The 25,264-nt window shown below is 37.8% G+C and overlaps 1 protein-coding gene and 1 non-coding gene across 2 annotated transcripts; both read left to right on the top strand.

Annotated features, from left to right (window-relative positions):
- The first annotated feature begins 4,145 nt into the window (after positions 1 to 4,145).
- LOC112705791 (cytochrome P450 CYP82D47) lies at positions 4,146 to 6,357 on the top strand. The gene is made up of 2 exons (XM_025756757.3): positions 4,146 to 5,400; positions 5,659 to 6,357. The coding sequence occupies exons 1-2, from the start codon at positions 4,399 to 4,401 to the stop codon at positions 6,286 to 6,288; spliced, it is 1,632 nt and encodes a 543-aa protein (XP_025612542.1). The 5' UTR covers positions 4,146 to 4,398; the 3' UTR covers positions 6,289 to 6,357.
- Positions 6,358 to 14,901: 8,544 nt separating this feature from the next.
- On the top strand, positions 14,902 to 15,009 carry LOC112708534 (small nucleolar RNA R71). The gene has a single exon (XR_003156388.1). It is a non-coding gene; the product is annotated as a small nucleolar RNA R71 (small nucleolar RNA).
- Positions 15,010 to 25,264: the final 10,255 nt, after the last annotated feature.

The raw sequence follows: 25,264 nt of genomic DNA, 5'->3' as shown, positions 1-25,264 counted from the left end.
CATGATGGGAACTGACCTATACAAATGGGGCATCTCTAGGCCATTACTAAAATGCCTTGGCTAAGAAGATACAGCGAATGCCATTGCCAAAGTCCATGATGGTATCTGTGGACATCACACCAGAGGTAGAAGCTTGGCCATAACAATCCTACGAGCAGGATACTACTGGCCGAAGCTAAGAGAAGACTGCAGAAATAAGGTACAAAAGTGTGATGCATGTCAAAAGTGCGCACCGCTCATTCGCAACCTGGTCGAATTGTTACACAACTCAGATGTCAGCTGGCCATTTCACAAATGGGACATGGATATACTCGGACTGTTACCAGTCTAACCAGGACAGGTAAAGTTCCTTTTGGTAGCCATTGATTACTCCACAAAATGGATAGAAGCGAAACCACTTGCGAAAATAACGTCGAAAAAGGTACAAAATTTTATTTGGAAATCAATTATATGTAGATTTGGTTTACCTAGAGAAATCGTCTTCGATAACGGTAGGCAATTCACAGATAAGAAAATTGAGTCATACTTAACTGATCTGCATATCAAACATCATTGCCGAGCACCCACAAAGTAATGGGCTTCCGGAGGCGGCTAACAAAGTTATTTTACAGGCATTAAAAAAATCTAACAGATGCTAAAGGACGTTGGGCAGAACTCATACCAGAAGTACTGTGGAGCTATAACACAACACCACAGTCCATGATAAAAGAAAATCCGTTCCAACTAGTTTACGGAACAGACTGCATGATTCCCATGGAAGTCAGCCAAGGATCTACTCGGACTGAGCACTTTGACAAACAGGCCAACACGAAAGCCAGATCAGCCGAGCTAGATCTAATAGGAGAGGAGCGATGCTTAACAGAACTCAGACAAAGAGCCATGCAGGCAGCTATGCAAAAGCAATATAACAAAAAAGTACGACTGAGAACTCTAAGAGAAGGAGACTTAGTGCTAAGGCAAATCGAAGAAGTTTGGAAACCACCATGACATGGAAAACTAGCTGCTAACTGGGAAGGTCCTTTCCGAGTTTCCAAAGTCATCGGAAAAGGAGCATATTCCCTCGAAACGATGGAAGGAATGGCTCTCCCCAACACTTGAAATATTTCATCTCTAAAGATCTATCATATTTAACATCTTATTGTAAAAAGTGGAGTGAGAAGATACTCTTTTTCCTGGTCACAAGGTTTTTCCTTGAGGAGGATTTTACTCAGCAGTTTTAACGAGGCCGACCACCCCACGCCTCTCAACAACCGAGAGGTCTTTTTCACATTCAAAAATCTAATCATCTTTTTCTTCCTGATTACTATACTAAATTTGTCCTTTGACAACATCAAACCAACAAAACATAAGTTGGAATATCGCATTCATAGATATGCAGCAACTATTCAGAGCATTCATAAAGTCAAAACTGGCACAACACGTCGACAAAAACAGTTTCAAAAAATAATCATCTTAATCATCGGCTGCCAAACAACAGTACCAAATGAACACAATACTAAATTTCAAAATTATAAAATATTAACAAAATTCTTCAGGAGGGCGGAGGAATATTGTCAGCATGACCTTCGCCCGGCTCATCTTCCACAAGCTGACCACCAATCACAATCATCATCTCATCAAGCTTTCCAACGTCAAATTCGGGAGAAAACAGAGCAATTTGGCTAACAGCACAAACAAATCCCGCAGCAAACATCTCAAGACCCTTATCCTCCATCTCATGAATTCGAGATGTCATTCACCTTTTGTCTTTTCATTCTTCTTAATCTCGGCCTGGAGAAGACGGATTTGATCCTGAAGCTTAACAATTTCCTCTTCCTCACTTTTTATCTTTGCAGTTACGTCAACAATGACATCGTCCCTCTCCTTCAAGGTCTTCTCCAAGCTAAGCACCTTGTTCGTAGCAATCTACTGCTCCGCTCCTAGCAACTCGGTCGCACGACCAATGCATAACAGACGCGAAGCCACAACCTACATAACAACTAATCAATGACAAGTCCAGATATAAAACAAATAACAAAAATCAAAATTAGCTAACCTAGATAAATTTTCCAATTCCTTCTACGCTAGTTCACCGAGTCAGCTGCATGTCTCTAGGATAATGGGAAATTCGGTCGGCCAGCTCATCAATAGGAAACTGGTCGCTCCAGAGAGATTGAGGGTTCACCCCGTCAATAAACCTGTGCAGCTTCTTCTGTCTCTTAAAAACCGACCTCTCACCAATAACAGCTTCCATACCTTCCTCGGATATAACTTCCAAAGACTTGTCCGACTCATCCCTCCTCCTTTTTAAAGAAACAGAATGCTAAGCAGCAGAATGAGAAGCGTCCCCATCGGCTTCTTTAACCAACCTGGAACCACTACCAACCTTTTCCGACTCAAATCGAACTGGAGCGAGAAGTTTTAAGATGAGGAACTCGGCTGCCTACAAGAAACAACAAAACATTAGCAATTAGAAATCATCAAAACCAAAAACACATGACTATGATTGCCTATATATGTTTTCAAACCCTCTTTATCATTTTCCTTCTCAAAATGTAGCATATCCGGAATGGATAAGCGTTCGCCAACAGCAAAATTTTCTATGAGAAAGTGTAGAAAAATGTCTTCCTCCTCACTCCTCTCATCAGCCTCAAGAATTTGCATTCTCTCCGAACACCAATATAGAGTATACTTCTCTATTAGTTCATCGTCTAAATAAAAAGGATATTTGATTTCCAAAGATCGAACCTTTACAAATAAAGACTTGAAGTTCTTAAATGAAGACTTGTACAAAAGAAAAACAGAACATCTGGAGAAACTACTAAGAAAAACTCAAAGGCCTTTCCACACCCCCTTTGATTAAAATAAAGAAAAGAAAACATTAAGAGAACAGGAAAACTCAAGAAATTCCATCAAGCACTCATACGCATGCAGAAACACCCAGGAATTACGGTGCAATTGCGATGTAGCATAGTTTAACTGCGTCAAGACTTTGCACTCAAAGTTAGAAAAGGTGAATTTCACATGCAACTCAGTAAAACAAGGAGTATACATATAGAAATACTCCCAATCACCCCTCCTTTCGCAGACCCTTGCCTCACTAGTATAAGGGAGAAGCTCAATGCAAACCCCTGACCCCTCCCTAGCAAGCTTTAGAGCTTTTAGCTCACAAAGCGACTTCACATCACAATACGACGACGCACGAGTTTTCACATCAACGTGAACCTAATGATAGAAATTCTGTTTATTCACTTCAACTACTTTAACCTTGTCTTTTTTCTTTTCCCTAACCATCTTTTTGAAAGAGATTGAGACAAAGAAAGGGACAGGAAGAGAGAAAGACAAACCTTTCGAAGACATGTCTTTTTTCAATTAAGAAAAAATAGCTTCAAGTCATGCATTGTGTTTCTTCCCAATGAGAAAACGGAAAAAATATTTAATTACAATCCACTAATTTAATGGGAAGTTAACAATTAAAACTGTTCACATGTCCAAGGCAAACGGTCTGTATTCCAATAGGCAAAGCAAAATATTTCAGCCCAATTAACAAGGTAAACACTCAAAACCTATTTTTTATTTTTAAACCCGTTACACATCTAAGTAAAAATCATAAAACCCAAACTTGAAGTAGTAACAACGTACGTTGAGTTTGGGGCTACACACTTGTCATTAAACACTGAGGTATAACTATACAGGGTAAGCTCAACTTGCTAAAACTGCGGTTTCCAAGTCAAAGTTTGGGGGATGTGTACGGTATCCCTTTAACATTGGACGAACCGCGTTATACCTCGACACGATAACCCACATTTGAAAAATAACATAACGTTATCCTAATAAATTACTTCCCACGATCTCACCCAAAAGTCAGTCACGAAGATCACGACTCAAACCAACGACCTATTCAACACCAATCAATTTTATAAAACGAGCATAGGGTCGACTAGGGCCAGCAGATAAAAGAAACAGCCCACTGATCATATATTATTTTTTATAAGTGATTTTTTATTGACTTGAGTGTCGTAATTCTTTTTGCAGGTACCACACTTGCGTCTGAGTTCACGAGGATATTCTCGATTTAGTTCGAGTCCTCAGGATCCCCCATATTAACACAAAACCGACGTATAATTCGAAAAAAATATTCTTGTGAGAACAAATACATTCTACAATAAATAAATATTCAATAAAATAAATTTAGATTTTTTTCTTCTTAACACTAACCACTTTATGATGGGATGAAAAGAAAGTAAAAATGGCTTATCCAAAACCAAAACATAGTAAGTCAATGCACATGCTCTTTAGTGTTTTCATTTTGCACGTTACTTAAGATTTTCTTTTTTCTTTATTGTCAAATAGACAAATGAGGAAAAAGATCTAATAAGGGCATAAGGTTAAGGGGTAGTTGTGGTAGGTTGCAGAGCAATGGCTTCTGTGGCCCCTTCAGTTCTGAGTTGCTTAAGCATTACCAATAATCTAGTAATGATTGCTCTCGTTTTTCTAATCTTAGTTGTTCCGCTATTCTTTCTTTTGCGAAGCTCCAAAGTCGGCCGCCGCCGAGGAGGCAAAGAGCCACCGCTGGCGGCGGGAGCATGGCCCATAATAGGCCATCTCTGGCTCTTCACCCGTTCCCAGCCACCACAGATAACTCTAGGCGCCATGGCCGACAAATACGGAGCCATATTCAGGATCAAGATCGGATCACAACGTGCTGTGGTCATCAACAACTGGAAAACCGCTAAGGAATGCTTCACCACCAACGACATCGCCCTGTCATCGCGGCCAAGGGTCGTCGCCGTCGAACACCTTACCTATAACCAAGCCATAGTGTCGTTCGCCCCTTATGGCCATTATTGGCGCGAGATGCGAAGGATTGCCAACCAGGAATTGCTCTCCACTCGCCGAATCGAGTTATCACGCCACCTTCGTGTCTCCGAGTTAGAAGCCAGCATCAAAGCGCTCTACAAACTCTGGGCTGAGAAACACAACAATAACAACGACAACGACGCCTCCTCCTCGGGCTATGTTGCGGTGGAGATGAAGAAGTGGTTTGGAGAGTTGATGCTCAGTATGGTTCTTAGAGTGGTTGCGGGAAAACGATATTTTGGTGGTTCTGATGAGGAGGAAGCACAGCGGTTCTTGAAAACCATGAGAGAATTCATGCGGCAGTTGGGGTTGGTTGTGGTGGGTGACGCTGTTCCCTGGCTTCGGTGGCTGGATTTGGGTGGGCACGAGAAAGCCATGAAAAAGACCGCTAAGGAGATGGACGCCATTATGGTGGAGTGGTTAGAGGAGCATCGCCGGAAAAGAGCTAATTCTGATCAGGATGGTGGCGATCAAGACTTCATGGACGTCATGCTCTCAATTCTTGATGGTACTCAACTTGCTGGATTTGATTCCGATACTGTCATCAAAGCCACCACTTGGGTATGTATATATATAGTATATGGTGGACTCAAGTGTTTTTCAAGTAATGTAGTTATAGTCAATTGTACCTAAATTGATCAACAATATAATATGTTATATTATATTAGTTAATTAATTTGGTTAGTCTTTTATTATGGTCCCTAATCGAACTGACAAATACTATGTGTGAATTACAACTTCTAATTATTACTTGAAAAAATATTACTGTTTTGTTAATCAAAGAACACGTTTTCCTCTGAAAATTATTGTGCGTTGCAGATTCTGATGGGAGGATCGATTGACACCACTTCAGGAACTCTTATATGGATATTATCTTGTATGTTGAACAATACAGGCACAATAGAACAAGCACAAAAGGAGTTGAACATCTATGTTGGTAAAGACAGACTTGTAAACGAAACAGACATAAGTAAGTTGGTGTACATTCAAGCCATCGTTAAAGAGACATTAAGGTTATACCCTACAGCAATTTTCTCAGGACCTCGTGAGTTTGCGGATGATTGCTATGTTAATGGCTACTACATTTCAAAAGGAACGCAACTAATCACAAATTTATGGAAGATTCACACGGATCCTAGCATTTGGTCTGACCCATTGGAATTTAAGCCAGAGAGGTTCCTTACCACTCACAAAGATGTTGATGTTAGAGGTAACCACTTTGAGTTGATCCCATTTGGAAGTGGGAGAAGAATGTGTCCCGGACTATCATTTGCCCTTCCCATGATTCATCTAACTTTGGCTACTTTCTTGCAATCCTTTGAAATTTCAAGGCCATCTGATGAACCCATTGATATGACTGAAATATTTGGCCTCACAACTATGAAAGCTACTCCCCTTGATGTTCTCATCAAGCCACGTCTTTCTTCTAGGCTCTACGGTTTATCTTGATATATTTTATTTTATTCAAAAATATTATTTGTACAGAAATTAAATTAATCATTAAAATTAATTATTATATATTTATGTATAATATATATTATTTTTAATATATATTTTATATTTTAATATATATTTTATACTAATAATAAATTTTAATAGTTGATTTTAATCATTTTGTATTAATAATAAATTTTAATATACATTTTTGATATATTTTATTAGGTAAATTTTAATATGATTATGTTTATGGTGATTATTTTTTTTTATGATCGAAAAAGCTTAACATAAGAAAAATCAGAGAATCCAAGCACAAAGAACCAAGAAGCTAGTTAACTAAATGATATTTTATGGTAACTATGTTTATGGTAATAATGGTGATTATGCAAGTGTTTTAAAAATTAAAATTATATATATTTTTTATTTTGGTAACATTTTTTTAGCAACACTTTTTAAAAAATATTGATTAGGGATTATAATAAAAGATTAACCAAATTTTAAAAAATATTGATTAGGGATCATTCTTTGATGCATTAGCATCTAAAGAATCATTATCAGGACTTTTGATATTAAAAAAATTATTATAAAGTATAGTCCTCTAATGTGGTATAAGAATTAAAACTTAAATTTTTTAGAATCAGAAGTAACAAGTAGTTATACAATATAAAAGAGACTAACTATGATTGACGAGCCGTCAGTAGCCACGCATTCGTCTCAGAAAACTCTACAAAATTCACTGAACAATTTGGTAAGAAAATTGAAATTTTGTGCCCAGTTCTTACCCTTTCAGTTTTCTAATTTGGGTATTATATGTTGAGAGAATTTGTGTTTTTGGTGATATATATTAGGTGTGAATTAACTTTGAAAAATCATTGGGTCGGTTTTGTCCTAATTGTTCATAGGTAATGTGAGAAGCCTCTAACTCTTGTGAAATTATTGAATTAATAAGCTTTGGCATTGATTATAATGATATAATATGGAAATAGATTGAATTATATTGATTTGAAGTCCAAATTGGTAGTTGAGTTATTGATTTGAACCTTGGAGGTTGGAACCCGATTTTGGTGTGGTATTGATGAAGTGAAAGCTTGAGGAACGGTGGAATTGGAGGTGTTCTGAACTTAGGGAAGAATCGACCAAGGTATGGTTTTGGTTTATCGTAGATAATATATAATATAACATGAAAACTTAGGCTAGATGACCGTAGGATAGGTTGAACTATGTGAACTTATTGAGGTTTAGTGATTTAGTGGATATGTTGAGTTTAATTATGTAAATGTGTGATAATTGATGATTGTAGTGATTGATGAGGAATGATGAATGTTTATGAAATGTGCTCTGAGGCATTGATGAATTGTGTTGTTGGTGACTATTGACGGTTGGGTGTAAATTGATAAAAGTGAGTATTGAAATGTTGTGAAAGGGATAAAATGGTTATGGAATTGCTTTGAGTATATTTGATGTTATTTGAGGGGTAAAACTTTGGTTGAAATTGAGAATTTGGAAAAAAAAAAAAAAGAAGTTTTGAACTCTTTTACTAAACATAAATTTTTAATAAATTTCGGCTGACCATACCTTGAGATTTGGATTTTGGATTTGAAAAAAAAATTGTTTCAAATTAAAGATAATTTCAAGATCTTTAAAATGGTATGAATTTTTTGAAAATCGGAATTTTGTAGAAGAAGTTATGGGCGTCGAAAGTTAAGTGCCGAAAATTGAATTTTTTCCTAAGTTGCAGAAAACCAGGATTTCTGGTGTGCGTGCGTACGCACACATGTGTGAGGGGGTGTGTGTATGTACACCCTAAGGATTTGCAAGTTGTGCGTACGCACAAGTCAGGGAGTGCATTTACGCGTGAGGGGGTGTGTGTATGTACACCCTGAGGATTTGCAAGTTGTGCGTATGCACACTATGATACATACGCACAAGCTGGGAAGTTCTTCTGGTGCGTATGTACGCACAACAATGATGCACACGCTAAGCGCTGTTTTTCACACAAAATTCTGTTTTTCCTATTTAATCTTCTCAACAAGCTTGTAAACCTTCACAACTACTGTTTTCATAAAAATTCACCATTTTGAAACTATCAACCATTCCTCTAATTTTTTAAATCTCTGAAAACTCTGTTTAAGGTTCGATAGCTAGGTTTTATGCTACGAAATAGGAGTAAGGGTGTTGATGGGGTTGGTTTTGGTATCAAAAGAGATTTGATAAGTAAATGATTAATTCGATGAGATGATGATGAATAAGTTTGATTGAAATGATAATAACATATTATGATTGAAATATATGTGACCGGGTAAGATGCAGTGCATTGTCCACTTGCTCCGGATAAAAGATGAGGAAGTTGAATGACTGATAAGTGTGACGGGTACTATATTCCAAGAGTGTGTTAAGCGTTATATCCCTGATAGATGGTGACTGGTGCACGGAATTGTGATCATCAACAATGGCGCCAATAAACTTGGTAGCGCTCTCAAACATGAATCACACTTTGTCACAACTGCGCACAAATAACCAGCAAGTGCACTGGGTCGTCCAAGTAATACCTTACGTGAGTAAGGGTCGATCCCACGGAGATTGTTGGTATGAAGCAAGCTATGGTCATCTTATAAATCTCAGTTAGGCGGATAATAAATGTTATGAAGTTTTCGAATAATAAATAAAGCAGAAAATAAAGATGGAGTTACTCATGTAATTCAATGGTGGGAATTTCAGATAAGTGCATGGAGATGCTGTGTCCTTTCTGAATCTCTGCTTTCCTACTGCTTTCATCCAATCCTTCTTACTCCTTTCCATGGCAAGCTGTATGTAGGGCATCACCGTTGTCAATGGCTACATCCCATCCTCTCAGTGAAAAAGGTCCAAATGCTCTGTCACAGCACGGCTAATCATCTGTCGGTTCTCGATCATGTTGGAATAGAATCCCTTGATTCTTTTGCGTTTGTCATCACGCCCAACAATCGCGAGTTTGAAGCTCGTCACAGTCATTCAATCCCTGAATCCTACTCGGAATACCACAGACAAGGTTTAGACTTTCTGGATTCTCATGAATGCCGCCATCAATCTAGCTTATACCACGAAGATTCTGATTAAAGAATCCAAGAGATATGCGCCCGGTCTAAGGTAGAACGGAAGTGGTTGTCAGTCACGCGTTCATAGGTGAGAATGATGATGAGTGTCACGGATCATCACATTCATCATGTTGAAGTGCAACAAATATCTTAGAATAAGAACAAGCGGAATTGAATAGAAAATAGTAGTAATTGCATTGAAACTTGAGGTACAGCAGAGCTCCGCACCCTTAATCTATGGTGTGTAGAAACTCCACCGTTGAAAATACATAAGTGATGAAGGTTCAGGCATGGCCGAATGGCCAGCCCCCCCCCCCCCAAAACGTGATCACAGGATCAAAAATACAATCCAGGATCCAGGATGTCAAATACAATAGTAAAATGTCCTATTTATACTAGACTAGCTACTAGGGTTTACAGAAGTAAGTAATTGATGCAGAAATCCACTTCCAGGGCCCACTTGGTGTTTGCTTGGGCTGAGCTTTGAGCTTTACACGTGCAGAGGCTTCTTTTGGAGTTGAACGCCAAGTTGTAACATGTTTTTGGCGTTCAACTCTGGTTCGTGATGTGTTTCTGGCGTTTGACTCCAGAATGCAACATGAAACTGGCGTTGAGCGCCAGTTTACGTCGTCTAATCACGAATAAAGTATGGACTATTATATATTTCTGGAAAGCTCTGGATGTCTACTTTCCAACGCCGTTGAGAGCGCACCATTTGGAGTTCTGTAGCTCCCGAAAATTTATTTCGAATGCAGGGAGGTCAGAATCCAACAGCATTAGCAGTCCTTTGTCAGCCTTTTATCAGAGTTTTACTCAGGTCCCCCAATTTTAGCCAGAAATTACCTGAAATCATAGAAAAATACACAAACTCATAGTAAAGTCCAGAAATGTGAATTTAGCATAAAAACTAATGAAAACATCCCTAAAAGTAGGTATATTATACTAAAAACTATCTAAAAACAATGCCAAAAAGCGTATAAATTATCCGCTCATCACAACACCAAACTTAAATTGTTGCTTGTCCCCAAGCAACTAAAAATCAATTAGGATAAAAAGAAGAGAATATACTATAAATTCCAAAATATCAATGAATATTAATTCTAATTAGATGAGCGGGACTTGTAGCTTTTTGCTTCTGAACAGTTTTGGCATCTCACTTTCTCCTTTGAAGTTTAGAATGATTGGCATCTATAGGAACTTAAAATTTTAGATAGTGTTATTGATTCTCCTAGTTAAGTTTGTTGATTCTTGAACACAACTACTTTTATGAGTCTTGGCCGTGGCCCTAAGCACTTTGTTTTCCAGTATTACCACCAGATACATAAATGCCACAGACACATAGCTGGGTGAACCTTTTCAGATTGTGACTCAGCTTTGCTAAAGTCCCCAGTTAGAGGTGTCTAGAGTTCTTAAGCACACTCTTTTTGCTTTGGATTACGACTTTAACCACTCAGTCTCAAGCTTTTCACTTGGACCTGCATGCCACAAGCACATGGTTAGGGACAGCTTGATTTAGCCGCTTAGGCTTGGATTTTATTTCCTTGGGCCCTCCTATCCATTGATGCTCAAAGCCTTGGATCCTTTTTACCCTTGCCTTTTGGTTTTAAGGGCTATTGGCTTTTTCTTTTTCTTTCTAAATTTTTTTCGCCTCTTTTTTTTCGCAAGCTTTTGCTATTCACTGCTTTTTCTTGCTTCAAGAATCAATTTCATGATTTTTCAGATTATCAATAGCATTTTTCTTTGTTCATCATTCTTTCAAGAGCCAATAATTTTAACATTCATAAACAACAAGATCAAAAATATGCACTGTTCAAGCATTCATTCAGAAAACAAAAAGTATTGTCACCACATCAATATAATTAAACTAAATTCAAGGATAATTTCGAAATTCATGTACTTCTTGTTCTTTTGTATTAAAACATGTTTCATTTAAGAAAGGTGAAGGATTCATGGAATTTTTAAAGCGGGAAGACGAGGCGGAAAGTAGCGAAGCGTCCGATTGTGCACGAGCGGATCTCTCCGAGAAGGCTATTTGCTCAAATCAAATCCAGAAAGCTCCTTCCTTTAGAACCTAGCATAGAGGTTCCGAGTTCGGCGAGTCTACACTATCAACGAGTGATTTGGAACATTTATATACGCTAATTGCGATGATTCAAAAAATTCTTCGTGTCATTCAAGATTGGAAATTTTTCATTTTGAGTCTGACGATGGTCTGGCTCAAGGATATCTTTTTATCTTTTGAGTGGTCTGAGTATTTCTTTACTGTCCTTTCCCCGATCTTTTTCCCGAGAAGGCTATGGCTCCAGTATATACAGAGAAACAAAAGAAAAGAATAGAGAAGCAGCCCAGAATTGATATTCCAGATGAAAGATGGAAGGGTCGAAGCGGAAAAGAGATAAGGTATAGCGGAAGGAAAGACGTCAATAAGAGCCGGACACAGCAAAAGAAAGCAAGCCTAGTCTAAAGGGAGAGAGAGCTGAAAGTGATAGGTACGAAGTGAAAGAGCTAAGCGTATAGGGGCGAAAGCTGACTCGTTTTAATGAGCGAGGGACAAAAGAAGCCTCACTCGACTGTTATATATCTTAGATAAGGTATGTCCGTCGGGAGAGAGGTGAGAACCGGGAACTAATTCCTTCAATTCCCCCGGCGTAGAAACTCTTCATAGCTTTAAGACATAGTTACTCAATACTAATGATCATGAGGTAGAGACACAAAACATAAACACACATGAATCATAAAAATAAAAAAAACAGAAAAATAAGAGCAAGGAGATTAAGGAATGAGTCAACCTTAGTGAGGGTGGCGTCCTCCTCTTGAAGAACCAATGGTGCTCTTTGAGCTTCTCTATGTCTCTTCCTTACTTCTGTTGCATGATCCCTAGTGATTTTGGTGCTCCTATCCTTAGTTGCTCCCAATAGTTTTGTGGAGGAACATGTATCCCCTGAGGTATCTCAGGGATCTCTTGATTTGCAGTCAAATGCTCTACTACTGAACTATGGATTCTTGAGATGAATCTCTCCATCTCCCATGACTCAGAGGTGGAAGCAATTGTCTTCCCTTTTTCTTCTTTTTTTTTGAGGTTTCTCTGGCCTTAGGTGCCATCAATGGTTATGGAAAAGCAAAAAGCTATGCTTTTACCACACAAAATTTAGAATGTTGCTTGCCCTCGAGCAAAAGAAAAAAGAATAGAAGAAGAAGAAGATATGGAGGAGAGGGAGAGAGGTGTGTATTCGGCTATGTAGGGTGGGTTTGGGTGGGAAAGAGATGATGGATGTGAGTGGTGAAGAGGTAATGGGGAAGAGTGTTTATGGGGAAGAGAGGATGAATGTGAAGAAGAGGAGAGAGGGTGAGTTGAGGTAGGTGGGGATCCTGTGGGGTCCACAGATCCTGAGATGATCCTGTGGGATCCACAGATCCTGAGGTGTCAAGGATTTACATCCCTGCGCCAATTAGGCATGTAAAATGCCTTTGCATGCAATTCTGGCGTTTAAACGCCGAAGTGATGCATGTTCTGGGCGTTCAACGCCCATGTGCAGCATGTTTCTGGCGTTGAACGCCAGTTCCATGTTTGTTTCTGGCGTTCAATGCCAGATCCATGCTCTGTTCTGGCGTTGAACGCCAGCCAAATGTTCCTTACTGGCGTTTAAACGCCAGTAAGTCCTTCCTCTAGGGTGTGATTTTTCTTCAACTGTTTTTGATTCTGTTTTTAATTTTAATATTTTTTTCGTGACTCCACATGATCATGAACCTAATAAAACATAAAAGAACAATGAAAATAAAATAAAATTAGATAAATAAAAATTGGGTTACCTCCCAATAAGTGCTTCTTTAATGTCAATAGCTTGACAGTGGGCTCTCATGAGCCTCACAGGTGATCAGGTCAATGTTGTAGACTCCCAACACCAAACTTAGAGTTTGGATGTGGGAATTCAACACCAAACTTAGAGTTTGGCTGTGGCCTCTCAACACCAAACTTAGAGTTTGATTGTGGGGGCTTTGTTTGACTCTATACTGAGAGAAGCTTTTCATGCTTCCTCTCCATTGTTAAAGAAGAAGATCCTTGAGCCTTAAACACAAGGTAGTCCCCATTCAATTGAAGGACTAATTCTCCTCTGTTAACATCTACTACAGCTCCTGCTGTGGCTAGGAAAGGTCTTCCAAGGATGATGCATTCATCCTCCTCCTTCCTAGTGTCTAAGATTATAAAATCAGCAGGGATATAAAGGCCTTCAACCTTTACCAACACGTCCTTTTACCAATCCATAAGCTTGTCTTACTGACTTGTCTGCCATTTGTAATGAGAATAAGGCAGGCTGTACCTCAATGATCCCCAGCTTCTCCATTACAGAGAGTGGCATAAGATTTATGCCTGACCCTAGGTCACATTTCTCAAAGGTCATGGTGCCTATGGTACAGGGTATTACGAATTTACCAGAATCTTGTCTCTTTTGAGGTAAAGTTTATTGAACCCAGGTATCTAGTTCACAAATGAGTAAGGGAGGTTCACCTTCCCAAGTCTCATTACCAAATAACTTGGCATTCAATTTCATGATAGCTCCTAGATATTGAGCAACTTGCTCTCCAGTTACATCTTCATCATCTTCAGAGGAAGAATAGTCTTCAGAGCTCATGAATGGCAGAAGGAGGTTTAATGGAATCTCTATGGTCTCTATATGGGCCTCAGATTCCCGTGGGTCCTCAATAGGGAACTCCTTCTTGCTTGAGAGACGTCCCATGAAGTATTCCTCATTGGGATTCACGTCTCTCCTTCCTCTCTAGGTTCGGCCATGTTGATTATATCAATGGTCTTGCACTCTCTTTTTGGATTCTCTTCAGTATTGATTGGGAGAGTACTAGGAGGGGTTTCAATAACTTTCTTACTCAACTAGCCCACTTGTGCCTCCAAATTTTTAATGGAGGATCTTGTTTCACTCATGAAACTTAAAGTGGCCTTAGACAGATCAGATACTAGATTAGCTAAATTAGAAGTGCTTTGCTCAGAATTCTCTGTCTGTTGCTGAGAAGATGATGGAAAAGGCTTGCTATTGCTAAGCCTAGTTCGTCCACCATTATTAAAGCCTTGTTGAGGCTTTTGTTGATCCTTCCATGAGAAATTTGGATGATTTCTCCATAATGAATTGTAGGTATTTCCATAAGGTTCACCTAAGTAATTTACCTCTGCTATTGTAGGGTTATCAGGATCATAAGCTTCTTCTTCAGAAGATGCCTCTTTAGTACTGTTGGATGCATTTTGCCATCCATTCAGACTTTGGGAAATCATGTTGACTTGCTGAGTCAACATTTTGTTCTGAGCCAATATGGCATTCAGAGCATCAATCTCAAGAATTTCCTTCCTCTGAGGCGTCCCATTATTCACGGAATTCCTCTCAGAAGTGTACATGAACTGGTTATTTGCAACCATGTCAATAAGTTCTTGAGCTTCTGCAGGCGTTTTCTTTAGGTGAATGGATCCACCTGCAGAATGGTCTAGTGACATCTTAGAGAACTTAGACAGACCATAATAGAATATATCCAGAATGGTCCATTCTGAAAGCATGTCAGAAGGACACCTTTTGGTCATCTGCTTGTATCTTTCCCAAGCTTCATAGAGGGATTCACCATCTTTTTGTTTGAATGTCTGAACATCCAATCTAAGCTTGCTCAGCTTTTGAGGAGGAAGGAATTTAGCCAAGAAGGCCGCGACCAGCTTATCCCATGAGTCCATGCTATCCTTAGGTTGTGAATCCAACCATGTTCTAGCTTTGTCTCTTACAGAAAAAGGGAAAAGCATGAGCTTGTAGACTTCAGGATCTACTCCATTCGTCTTTATAGTCTCACAAATCTGCAAGAACTCAGTTAAAAACTGATAGGGATCTTCCGATGGAAGTCCATGAAACTTGCAATTTTGTTGCATTAGAGCAACTAGTTGAGGTTTCAGCTCAAAATTGTTTGCCCCAATGGTAGGGATTGAGATGCTTTTTCATCAAACTTGGAAGTAGGTGTAGTATAATCACCAAGCATCCTCCTTGCATTATTGTTGTTAGGTTCGGCTGCCATCTCCTTCTCTTGTTCGAAAATTTTAGTAAGGTTGTCTCTGGATTGTTGTAATTTGGCTTCTCTTAGTTTCCTCTTCAGAGTCCTTTCAGGTTCAGGGTCAGTTTCAACAAGAATAACTTTTTCCTTGTTCCTGCTCATATGAAAGAGAAGAGAACAAGAAAAGAAGAGAAGAGGAATCCTCTATGTCACAGTAAAGAGGTTCCTTATTGTTAGTAGAAGAAGAAAGGGAATAAATAAAGGAGAATCCAAACAGAAGGGTGAGGATAGGGGTAGTGATTTGAGATGAAGAGAGGTGAAGAGAAGTGTTAGTAAATAAATAAATAAATAAATAGAAGAAGAGGAGAGGGAAAGAATTTCGAAAATAATTTTTGAAAAGGAGTTAATAATTTTCGAGAATTAAGATAAGAAATAAAATTAAAATTAAAAATTGAAACAATTAATTAATTTAAGAATAATTTTGAAAAAGGGGGAGATATTTTCGAAAATTAGAGAGGGAGAAGTAGTTAAGTTGTTTTGAAAAAGATAAGAAACAAACAAAAAGTTAGTTAGTTAATTGAAAAAAAAAAGATTTGAAAATCAATTTTGAAAAGATAAGAAGATAAGAAGATAGAAAAGATAATTTGAAATCAAATTTTTGAAAAAGATAAAATTTTGAAAAAGATATGATATAAAAGATATGATAAAAAGATATGATTAAAAAGATTTAATTTTTAAAATTAAAATTGATTACTTGACTAATAAGAAACTACAAGATATGATTCTAGAATTCAAAGATTGAACATTTCTTAACAAGAAAGTAACAAACTTCAAATTTTTGAATCAATCACATTAATTGTTAGTAAATTTTCGAAAATTTTGAAATAAAATTAAGAAAAATATTTTTGAAAAATTAAAATAAAAAATTCGAAAATAAATAAAAAAATGAAAAAGAATTGATTTTTGAAAAAGATTTTGAAAAGATAAGATTTTTAAATTTGAAATTTTGACTTGACTAATAAGAAATAACTAATTTTAAAATTTTTTTCACTAAGTCAACCCAAAATTTCGAAATTTATGAGACAAACAAGGAAACGATATTTTTTTATTTTTGAATTTTTAATGATGAAAGAGAAAAACATAATTATGACCCAAAACATGAAAATTTTGGATCAAAACCAATGATGCATGCAAGAACACTATGAATGTCAAGATGAACACCAAGAGCACTTTGAAGATCATGATGAACATCAAGAACATATTTTTGAAAAATTTTTGATGCAAAGAAAATATGCAAGACACCAAACTTAAAAATCTTTAATGCTTAGAAAATATGAATGCAAAGATGCACATGAAAAACAACAAAAGACACAAAACAAGAAAACATCAAGATCAAACAAGAAGACTTACCAAGAACAACTTGAAGATCATGAAGAACACTATGAATGCATGAATTTTTCGAAAAAATGCAAGAACAATATGATTATGCAATTGCCACCAAACTTATTAATTGACTCAAGACTCAAACAAGAAACACAATATATTTTTGGATTTTATGATTTTATTAATTTTTTTGTATTTTATTTTATTTTTTCGAAAAAAAACATATAGGAAAAGAAATCAAGAGATTCAAAATTTTTAATAAGAATTCCAGGAATCTTTCAATGTCAGTCTAAAGCTCCAATCCAAGGGTTGGGCATGGCTTAATAGCCAGCCAGCTTTAGAAGATATGAATCAGGCATGCAACAGCTGATATTTTATCCAACTCCATATACATACCCGTTATATTGACAAGTGGAAGCCTCAATCCAAAAGGATTTGGATATGGCTTTACAGCCAGTCAGGCTTCAACATGTTACTATGAAACTCTAGAATTCATTCTTAAAAATTTTGGAATAATTTTCGAAAACAAAGAGAAAAATTTTGAAAAAATATTTTTGAAAACTTTTTGAAAAGAAAATAAAAAGAAAATTACCTAATCTGAGCAACAAGATGAACCGTCAGTTGTCCAAACTCGAACAATCCCCGGCAACGGCGCCAAAAACTTGGTGCATGGAATTGTGATCATCAACAATGGCGCCAAAAACTTGGTGCACGGAATTGTGATCATCAACAATGACCGGGTAAGATGCAGTTGCATTGTCCACTTGCTCCGAAAAAAAGATGAGGAAGTTGAATGACTGATAAGTGTGACGGGTACTATATTCCAAGAGTGTGTTAAGCGCTATATCCCTGATAGATGGTGACTGGTGCACGGAATTGTGATCATCAACAATGGCGCCAATAAACTTGGTAGCGCTCTCAAACGTGAATCACACTTTGTCACAACTGCGCACAAATAACCAGCAAGTGCACTAGGTCGTCCAAGTAATACCTTACGTGAATAAGGGTCGATCCTACGGAGATTGTTGGTATGAAGCAAGCTGTGGTCATCTTATAAATCTCAGTTAGGCGGATAATAAATGTTATGGAGTTTTTGAATAATAAATAAAGCAAAAAATAAAGATAGAGTTACTCATGTAATTCAATTGTGGGAATTTCAGATAAGTGCATGGAGATGCTGTGTCCTTTCTAAATCTCTGATTTCCTACTGCTTTCATCCAATCCTTCTTACTCCTTTCCATGGCAAGCTGTATGTAGGGCATCACCGTTGTCAATGGCTACATCCCATCCTCTCAGTGAAAAAGGTCCAAATGCTCTGTCACAGCACGGCTAATCATCTGTCGGTTCTCGATCATGTTGGAATAGAATCCCTTGATTCTTTTGCGTTTGTCATCACGCCCAACAATCGCGAGTTTGAAGCTCGTCACAGTCATTCAATCCCTGAATCCTACTCGGAATACCACAAAAGATTCTGATTAAGGAATCCAAGAGATATGCGCCCGGTCTAAGGTAGAACGGAAGTGGTTGTCAGTCACGCGTTCATAGGTGAGAATGATGATGAGTGTCACGGATCATCACATTCATCATGTTGAAGTGCAACGAATATCTTAGAATAAGAACAAGCGGAATTGAATAGAAAATAGTAGTAATTGCATTGAAACTTGAGGTACAGCAGAGCTCCGCACCTTTAATCTATGGTGTGTAGAAACTCCACCGTTGAAAATACATAAGTGATGAAGGTTCAGGCATGGCCGAATGGCCAGCCCCCCCCCCCCCCCAAAACGTGATCACAGGATCAAAAATACAATCCAGGATCCAGATGTCAAATACAATAGTAAAATGTCCTATTTATACTAGACTGGCTACTAGGATTTACAGAAGTAAGTAATTGATGCAGAAATCCACTTCCAGGACCCACTTGGTGTGTGCTTGGGCTGAGATTTGAGCTTTACACGTGCAGAGGCTTCTTTTGAAGTTGAACGCCAAGTTGTAAAGTGTTTTTGGCGTTCAACTCTAGTTCGTGATGTGTTTCTGGCGTTTGACTCCAGAATGCAGCATGGAACTGGCGTTGAGCGCCAGTTTACATCGTCTAATTACGAATAAAGTATGGACTATTATATATTTCTGGAAAGCTCTGAATGTCTACTTTTCAATGCCGTTAATAGCGTGCCATTTGAAGTTCTGTAGCTCCAGAAAATCCATTTCAAGTGCAGGGAGGTCAGAATCCAACAACATCAGCAGTCCTTTGTCAGCCTTTTATGAGAGGTTTGCTTAGGTCCCTCAATTTCAGCCAGAAATGACCTGAAATCACAAAAAAACACACAAACTCATAGTAAAGTCCAGAAATATTAATTTAGCATAAAAACTAATGAAAACATCCCTAAAAGTAGGTAGATTATACTAAAAACTATCTAAAAACAATGCCAAAAAGTGTATAAATTATCCGCTCATCAGTGACTGTGACTATGATGAGGCAGATTGAGGAATGATTATGTTAAGTTGCGATTTTGCTTGTGAGTTTGGTTGTTTATATTTTCTTCCACTTTTGTTTCCTTATATTCTCTCTATTTGTAAAGTGTGTCAGACACTATAGCCCAAGAGTGTGGCGGGCACTATATCCCAAGAGTGTGGGAGCACTATATCCCATGAGTGTGGCGAGCACTATATCCCAAGAGTGTGGCGGGAACTATATCCCAAGAGTACATGTGACAGGCACTATATCCCAAGAGTGTGACGGGCACTATATCCCAAGAGTGTGGATGCATGTTAGAGAGACGATATCCGGGATAGCTACTGGGTGTGTCGGGTTCTGAAAAAGTAACTGACCCGTGAGCTTATGGCCAGTAAGACAGGCATGCATTATGTGCATTTGTATGATTTGTTTAAGTGTGAATTATTTTGGTTTGTCTAATTGCTTATCTGTGATTAACTACTATCTAAGCTATTTGCTGTAACTGCTACCTATACTTGTCATTTCTTTGTCTATTTTGTATGTGTTTACAACTGAGAGATCTCTCATGCTGGCATAGGTGACGCTGAGGGTTATTTCACCTGGTATTTCAGAGGTTAGGAGAGGAAACTAGAATTGAATAAGTAGATTAGAATTAGCATCCTTGGATAGATTACTGAGAACTTATGGTTTAGTATAATCTTTAAGTTTAATTTTTGAGTGCCGGAGGACTAGGAATCCTCTGGTTTTTTCGGGACCTTATATATTACCTTTGTGGGGGCACCTTTACCAAGCTGAGAACCTCCGGTTCTCATTCCATACGTATGTGTTATTTTTCAGATGCAGGACGTGACGCACCTCGCTGAGCGTGCTGGATTTGCTTTCTTGGAAGCAAAGACTTATGATTTGGGATTTTTATATTATGTACTTAGTTATATATGTACTTTCTCTGACTTTGTATAAAAACATGTTTTGTCCCTCTTAGAGGTTGATAATGGAGAATTAGGATTTGTATTTGTCTTTTGGTTCACTGTTGGGTTGTATATATATATATATATATTCTAGCCGACATTTGCTTCGCAGGTCGAGTCTAGATCTTGATTATATAACTATCTTTTGGAACTCTACTTATATATATATCTGCCTCTTGGTTTTCTGTATAAGATTTCTGTCTTTCCGTTTCTCATGAGCGTTGTATCCTCAGTTTTATTTTAATTGTATCCCTTTCTTTCAAGGTTCCTAGCCATATTTTCCTTGCTATATATATATATATATATATATATATATATATATGTATTTTATTTTTAGAGGTCGTAGCACCTCACCACCTTTGATTTACATCATACGCATAAAGCTCTGAGTGGTAGGGTGTTACATTATGGTATCAGAATAATTCGTTCCTGTAGAGCTTAAGGGACATACTGACTATGCTTTTGGTATACTCTGTGTTATGTGTATATTCTATTTCGGAGAGTGCTTCCATTGAAAGACAATTCGAGAGTGCACGGAGGGCGTTGCCCCCTTGCTTACTTCCACCTAAGGTTTTTTATTTTGATTGAAATTTCTCCTGCCTCATCTGCCTCTCGGATATCCTCTAGCTCAACCACGGTAATAAGGGTGCTGATTTCGAGGAGGTTCTCAATATCCCCATTGTGGGTTGCGTCGATACAGATGATCCTTTTTCTGAAACTCCTGTCAGTTTCGAATCCACTGGACACCTATGGCCTGAGATTGGCCTAAAGGTGCAGCAATACTTTGTTAAGGGGTCTTAAAACTCTGACCCTCAAAATGCCAAAATGGTTGCCTCTAGAGTGTCTGCTCTTCTCTATGAGCCAATTCTTTTTTCATTCTCTCCTTCTCAAAGATTGCTGCTGCTTCGACATCAAAAATAGCATTGCACCGTGGACACAAAGATACGTCCCGATCTTTAATCTTTTGTTGAACCAAAAAATACAACAAACCATCCCCTGTCCTGGGATACACATATCTCACTTGTGACTCAAAATCATCCAGAGTCACATCAAAGTCATATGACATGCCAACTATATTTACTCCTAAGCATGGCTCTACAAAGCTGGCATCAACATCGAAGGGATCAACATCAACCTTCATCTCTTTCTTGCCATCATCGAATTTCAACCATCCTTCCGTTATTGCTTCCTGAATTAAGTCTCTAAAACGAACACAATAGTTAGTCGAATAGCTTGTTGCTTGGTGAAACTTGCAATAAGATTTCCATTTTAAATCTTTCACCAAAAGTACAGTTCTACCATCAGGCAAAATTAATTGTTATCTTTAAGCAACACATTGAAAATTTAATCAGATTTCGAGATATCAAAACTATATTTCTTTCCACTTTTTAGGTTTGAATCATTCGACTTTTCATTATTAGGATGCTTCTTGAGTAAAGAACAAACATAAGGAGGGCCTTTCTTAAGTTCAACCAAATCGACTTCTGTTTCGAAATCGAATTCCTCCTCCGAGGACTGCATAGTCACATAAGCAACTTTCTCTTTCCGAGTAAAAGGTTTACTTTTCGATCTTTGCTCACTCCTATACTTTTCTTTTTCCTTTTTCATGAGTTCTGTCTAACGAACCTTCTCAGCCAAATGGGCTAAATCAGGGATATGCACATTGAACAAATTTCTACACATATAAAACCCTAGTCCTAGAGTTGCTATTTTCACTATCTCACTTTCGGGTAACGACAAACCTCTTAAGGCATATATGTACCACTCATACCCAACCTTGATTGGATTGTAAGCAGCATTTATGAGGTGTCATTTGCTCTCAACGCTCTTGAAATGAGACATGAAGTTTACAGCCATGTGTCTAATACAATTAGCATAGAATGCCCTTGGAGGTTGCCAACCATTATCATCGGCCCTAAGTGCAGCCTTGATTGCCTGTGATCTATCAGAAATAATCAACAGACCTTCCTGTGGGGTGACATGTCGTCTCAGATTAGTCAAGAAGAAAGACCATGACTCCGTACTCTCAAACTCCATAATTGAAAAATCAATAGGAAGGATATTGTTGTTGCCATCTTGTGCCACTGCAATAAGCAACACACACCGTATCTGCCATATAAATGTGTGTAATCGATAGAAACAAACGGCTTGCAATGCTTAAAAGCCTCAACATAGGATGGGAATGCCCAAAATACTTTGTTGAATATGCTATAGTTGCGGACCATAAGGTTTTCATCATAGTAAGATATGGCCTTAAGCTCACATATCATTTTGGGACAATAACTCTGCAATACCTATAGTAGCTTCCATACCTTGTTGTATGATACCTCCTAGTCCTCGTATATCTACGCAATTGCCTTTTGCTTCGCCATCTAGACCTTTTTGTAAGAGGGTTTAAAGTGATGGCTTTGTCGAATTATATCTTGCAGGACATGGATGCTGATGGATGGGTTGGACTGTATCAACGGCAGGATGATGATACGTGAGCATCTTTCCTAGCTTTTTCTAGTGAATTTGCATTCAAATTTGTTAAGTTTAATCAAGATTTAAGTATTTTTGAGCCACTATGAATGCTACTTTGAGTTGTTTGCAATTCAGTTTATTTCAGCTAGCATTCGGATGCATTTGACAGGGTTTATATAGAAGAAAAGGATGAAAGTGGATGATGCTGTCAACCCTGACCTCCTTGCACTCCAACAGGCATAACTTGTGCTACAAAGGTCTAATTGATGTTGTTTCAGTGGTATTGAAAAGCTAACTTCTAGAGCTTTCCAATGATATATAATAATAACACTTTTTCTCCAAACCATACGGCCTTGGTGGCACCTAACTTGGGATTCTCCAAGTTAAGCGTCAGATGAAGAAAAGCTCCCAAATCCATACGGCCTTGGTAGTGCCTAACTTGGGATTCTCCAAATAAGGCGCCAGATGAAGCACAAGCACACCAAACCATATAGCCATAGTGGAGCCAAGTTAGGGACCAACCTTCAAGAATACAATGGTCCCCACGTCTTCAAGGAGTATTCGAAGATTTTATTTTTGTTTTGATGAAAACCTTTTATTTTATTTTACAATAGGAAAAGATATTATTTAGTTTTAAAAAATATATTTTACATTAATTAGGATTAGATATAAAAGGGAAAAGATTTAGCCCTTCGGGCAGACTTCTTTTTTACGCACCGCATTCTACAGTTTATAGTTTTTCTGAATCCTAGTTTTCTCTTTGAGTCATGAGCAACTAAACTTCCACTGTTAAGGTTAAGAGCTCTGTTTATTCTATAGATTAATACTATTACTCTTTTATTTTAATTAATGTATTTATTTCAATTTCAAGAATTTATTTTCATTCTTCATCTTAAGATTTAGGGTAGATCGGAAGAATAACCCTTATTTTATTTAAGTTCTTGTAAACCTTGAAAAAGTAATTTACTTGAACAACAACTTGAAAATAATTACTCCTAAATCACTAGTTATCTAGACTTAAAGGTATACGTGACATATAATCCTCTTATATTTGGATAGTTAGGGATTTTGCGGTACATAAACTAGAACTAGACTTAAACCTCTAATTGAAATTAAGTGACCAAGTAATTGGCGATTGACTAGGTTAGAGGAGACTAAATTACTGAGGAATTAGGGTTTAGTCATTTACAGTTTGCCATAAATTGAATCTTGCATGATTAAAATAGTTAGTAAGAACAGTTAATCCGGAAGATAAAACAACTCCGAAACCTTAACTGTTTTTTCATATATTTTTCACAACCCATTTACTGCCTTCTTTGACTCTCTGAATTACTATTTTATGCATTTGAAACCTCAAACACCATTCTCTGCTTGTCTGACTAAGAAATCACTCAATCACTCTTGAAAACAATTTCTCTTAAATCACTAATTATCTTGACTTAACGGGATACGTGATATATAATCCTCTTATATTTGGATAGTTAAGGTTTTTGCGGTACATAAACTAGAATTGGACTTAAACCTCTAATTGAAATTAAGTGACCAAAGAATTGACGGTTAATTAGGTTATAGGAAACTAAATTACTAAGGAATTAGGGTTTAGTCATTTACAGTTTGCCATGAATTGAATCTTTCATGATTAAAATAGTTGGTAAGAAAAGTTAGTTCGGAAGATAAACAACTCTGAAATCTTAACTGTTTTCTCATATATTTTTCACAACCCGTTTACTGCCTTCTTTAACTCTCTGAACTACTATTTTATGCAATTGAAACCTCAAACACCATTCTCTGCTTTCTTGACTAAGAAATCACTCAATCATTATTGCTTAATCCATCAATTCTCGTGGGATCGATCCTCACTCACTTGAGGTATTACTAGGTACGACCTGGTGCACTTTCCAGTTAGTTTGTGGACATTCTAATTTTGCACCAGATGACCTTGCAGATGAGACTACTGTCCAACAGTCAAAGGTCTTTGGACATGGTAGGTGCTAGACACGTATGCACTCCACCAACCCTCCACACTTCCCTAACAAAATCAAACATTCATGGTTGGAAACTACACTAGATATAGCAATCATAAATGAGTAAATACGCCACAATTAAATTTGAGCTCACAAGTATCCAAGGTTTTGTCAGAGGGATACATGGAGACTCTAAGAACATCAGTTGCAGCTTGGCAGCATTGCACGTGGTACTTAATCGGTCTGATTTGACCACTTGGTACTCAACACTTCTGTGAATGCTGTAGTTCTTCACACCCTGCATTACTACATCTCTGTATTTGAATTTATGGCCGATCTAAAACTCTACCCAACCGTCTAGGTTGTAATCCTCTTCTTTGATGTTGAAAAATGGAGATTTCTCATGCATGGCATCCAGATCCAATGTATGATAGTGACTTGATACATTTGATAGTGCCGGAATCCGGTGGGGGGAGGCAAAACATAGCGCACCGTTGTCTTGGTCGGCGTCTTCGGTACAAACTCCTCCTCATCATCATCTTTAAAAGAATCACCATCGTTGTTGTCTGCAATGCATTCTTCGTCGGAGTCTTCATCACCCACGTCCATGTCTTCCACTGGACTGTCAACATGAATTGGTAGTGGTGCGAG

This window comes from Arachis hypogaea, chromosome 8 (genome assembly GCF_003086295.3).
Source record: "Arachis hypogaea cultivar Tifrunner chromosome 8, arahy.Tifrunner.gnm2.J5K5, whole genome shotgun sequence".
Classification (NCBI taxonomy): Eukaryota; Viridiplantae; Streptophyta; class Magnoliopsida; order Fabales; family Fabaceae; genus Arachis; species Arachis hypogaea.
Note: the sequence above shows the minus strand (reverse complement) of the source record. Positions and strands in the feature narration are given on the sequence as shown.

Coding starts and splice junctions, on each gene's coding strand:
- LOC112705791 (XM_025756757.3), top strand. CDS start 4,399: ATGGCTTCTGTGGCCCCTTCAGTTCTGAGTTGCTTAAGCATTACCAAT. Junction 5,401..5,658: donor TCATCAAAGCCACCACTTGG/GTATGTATATAT, acceptor TGTGCGTTGCAG/ATTCTGATGGGAGGATCGAT.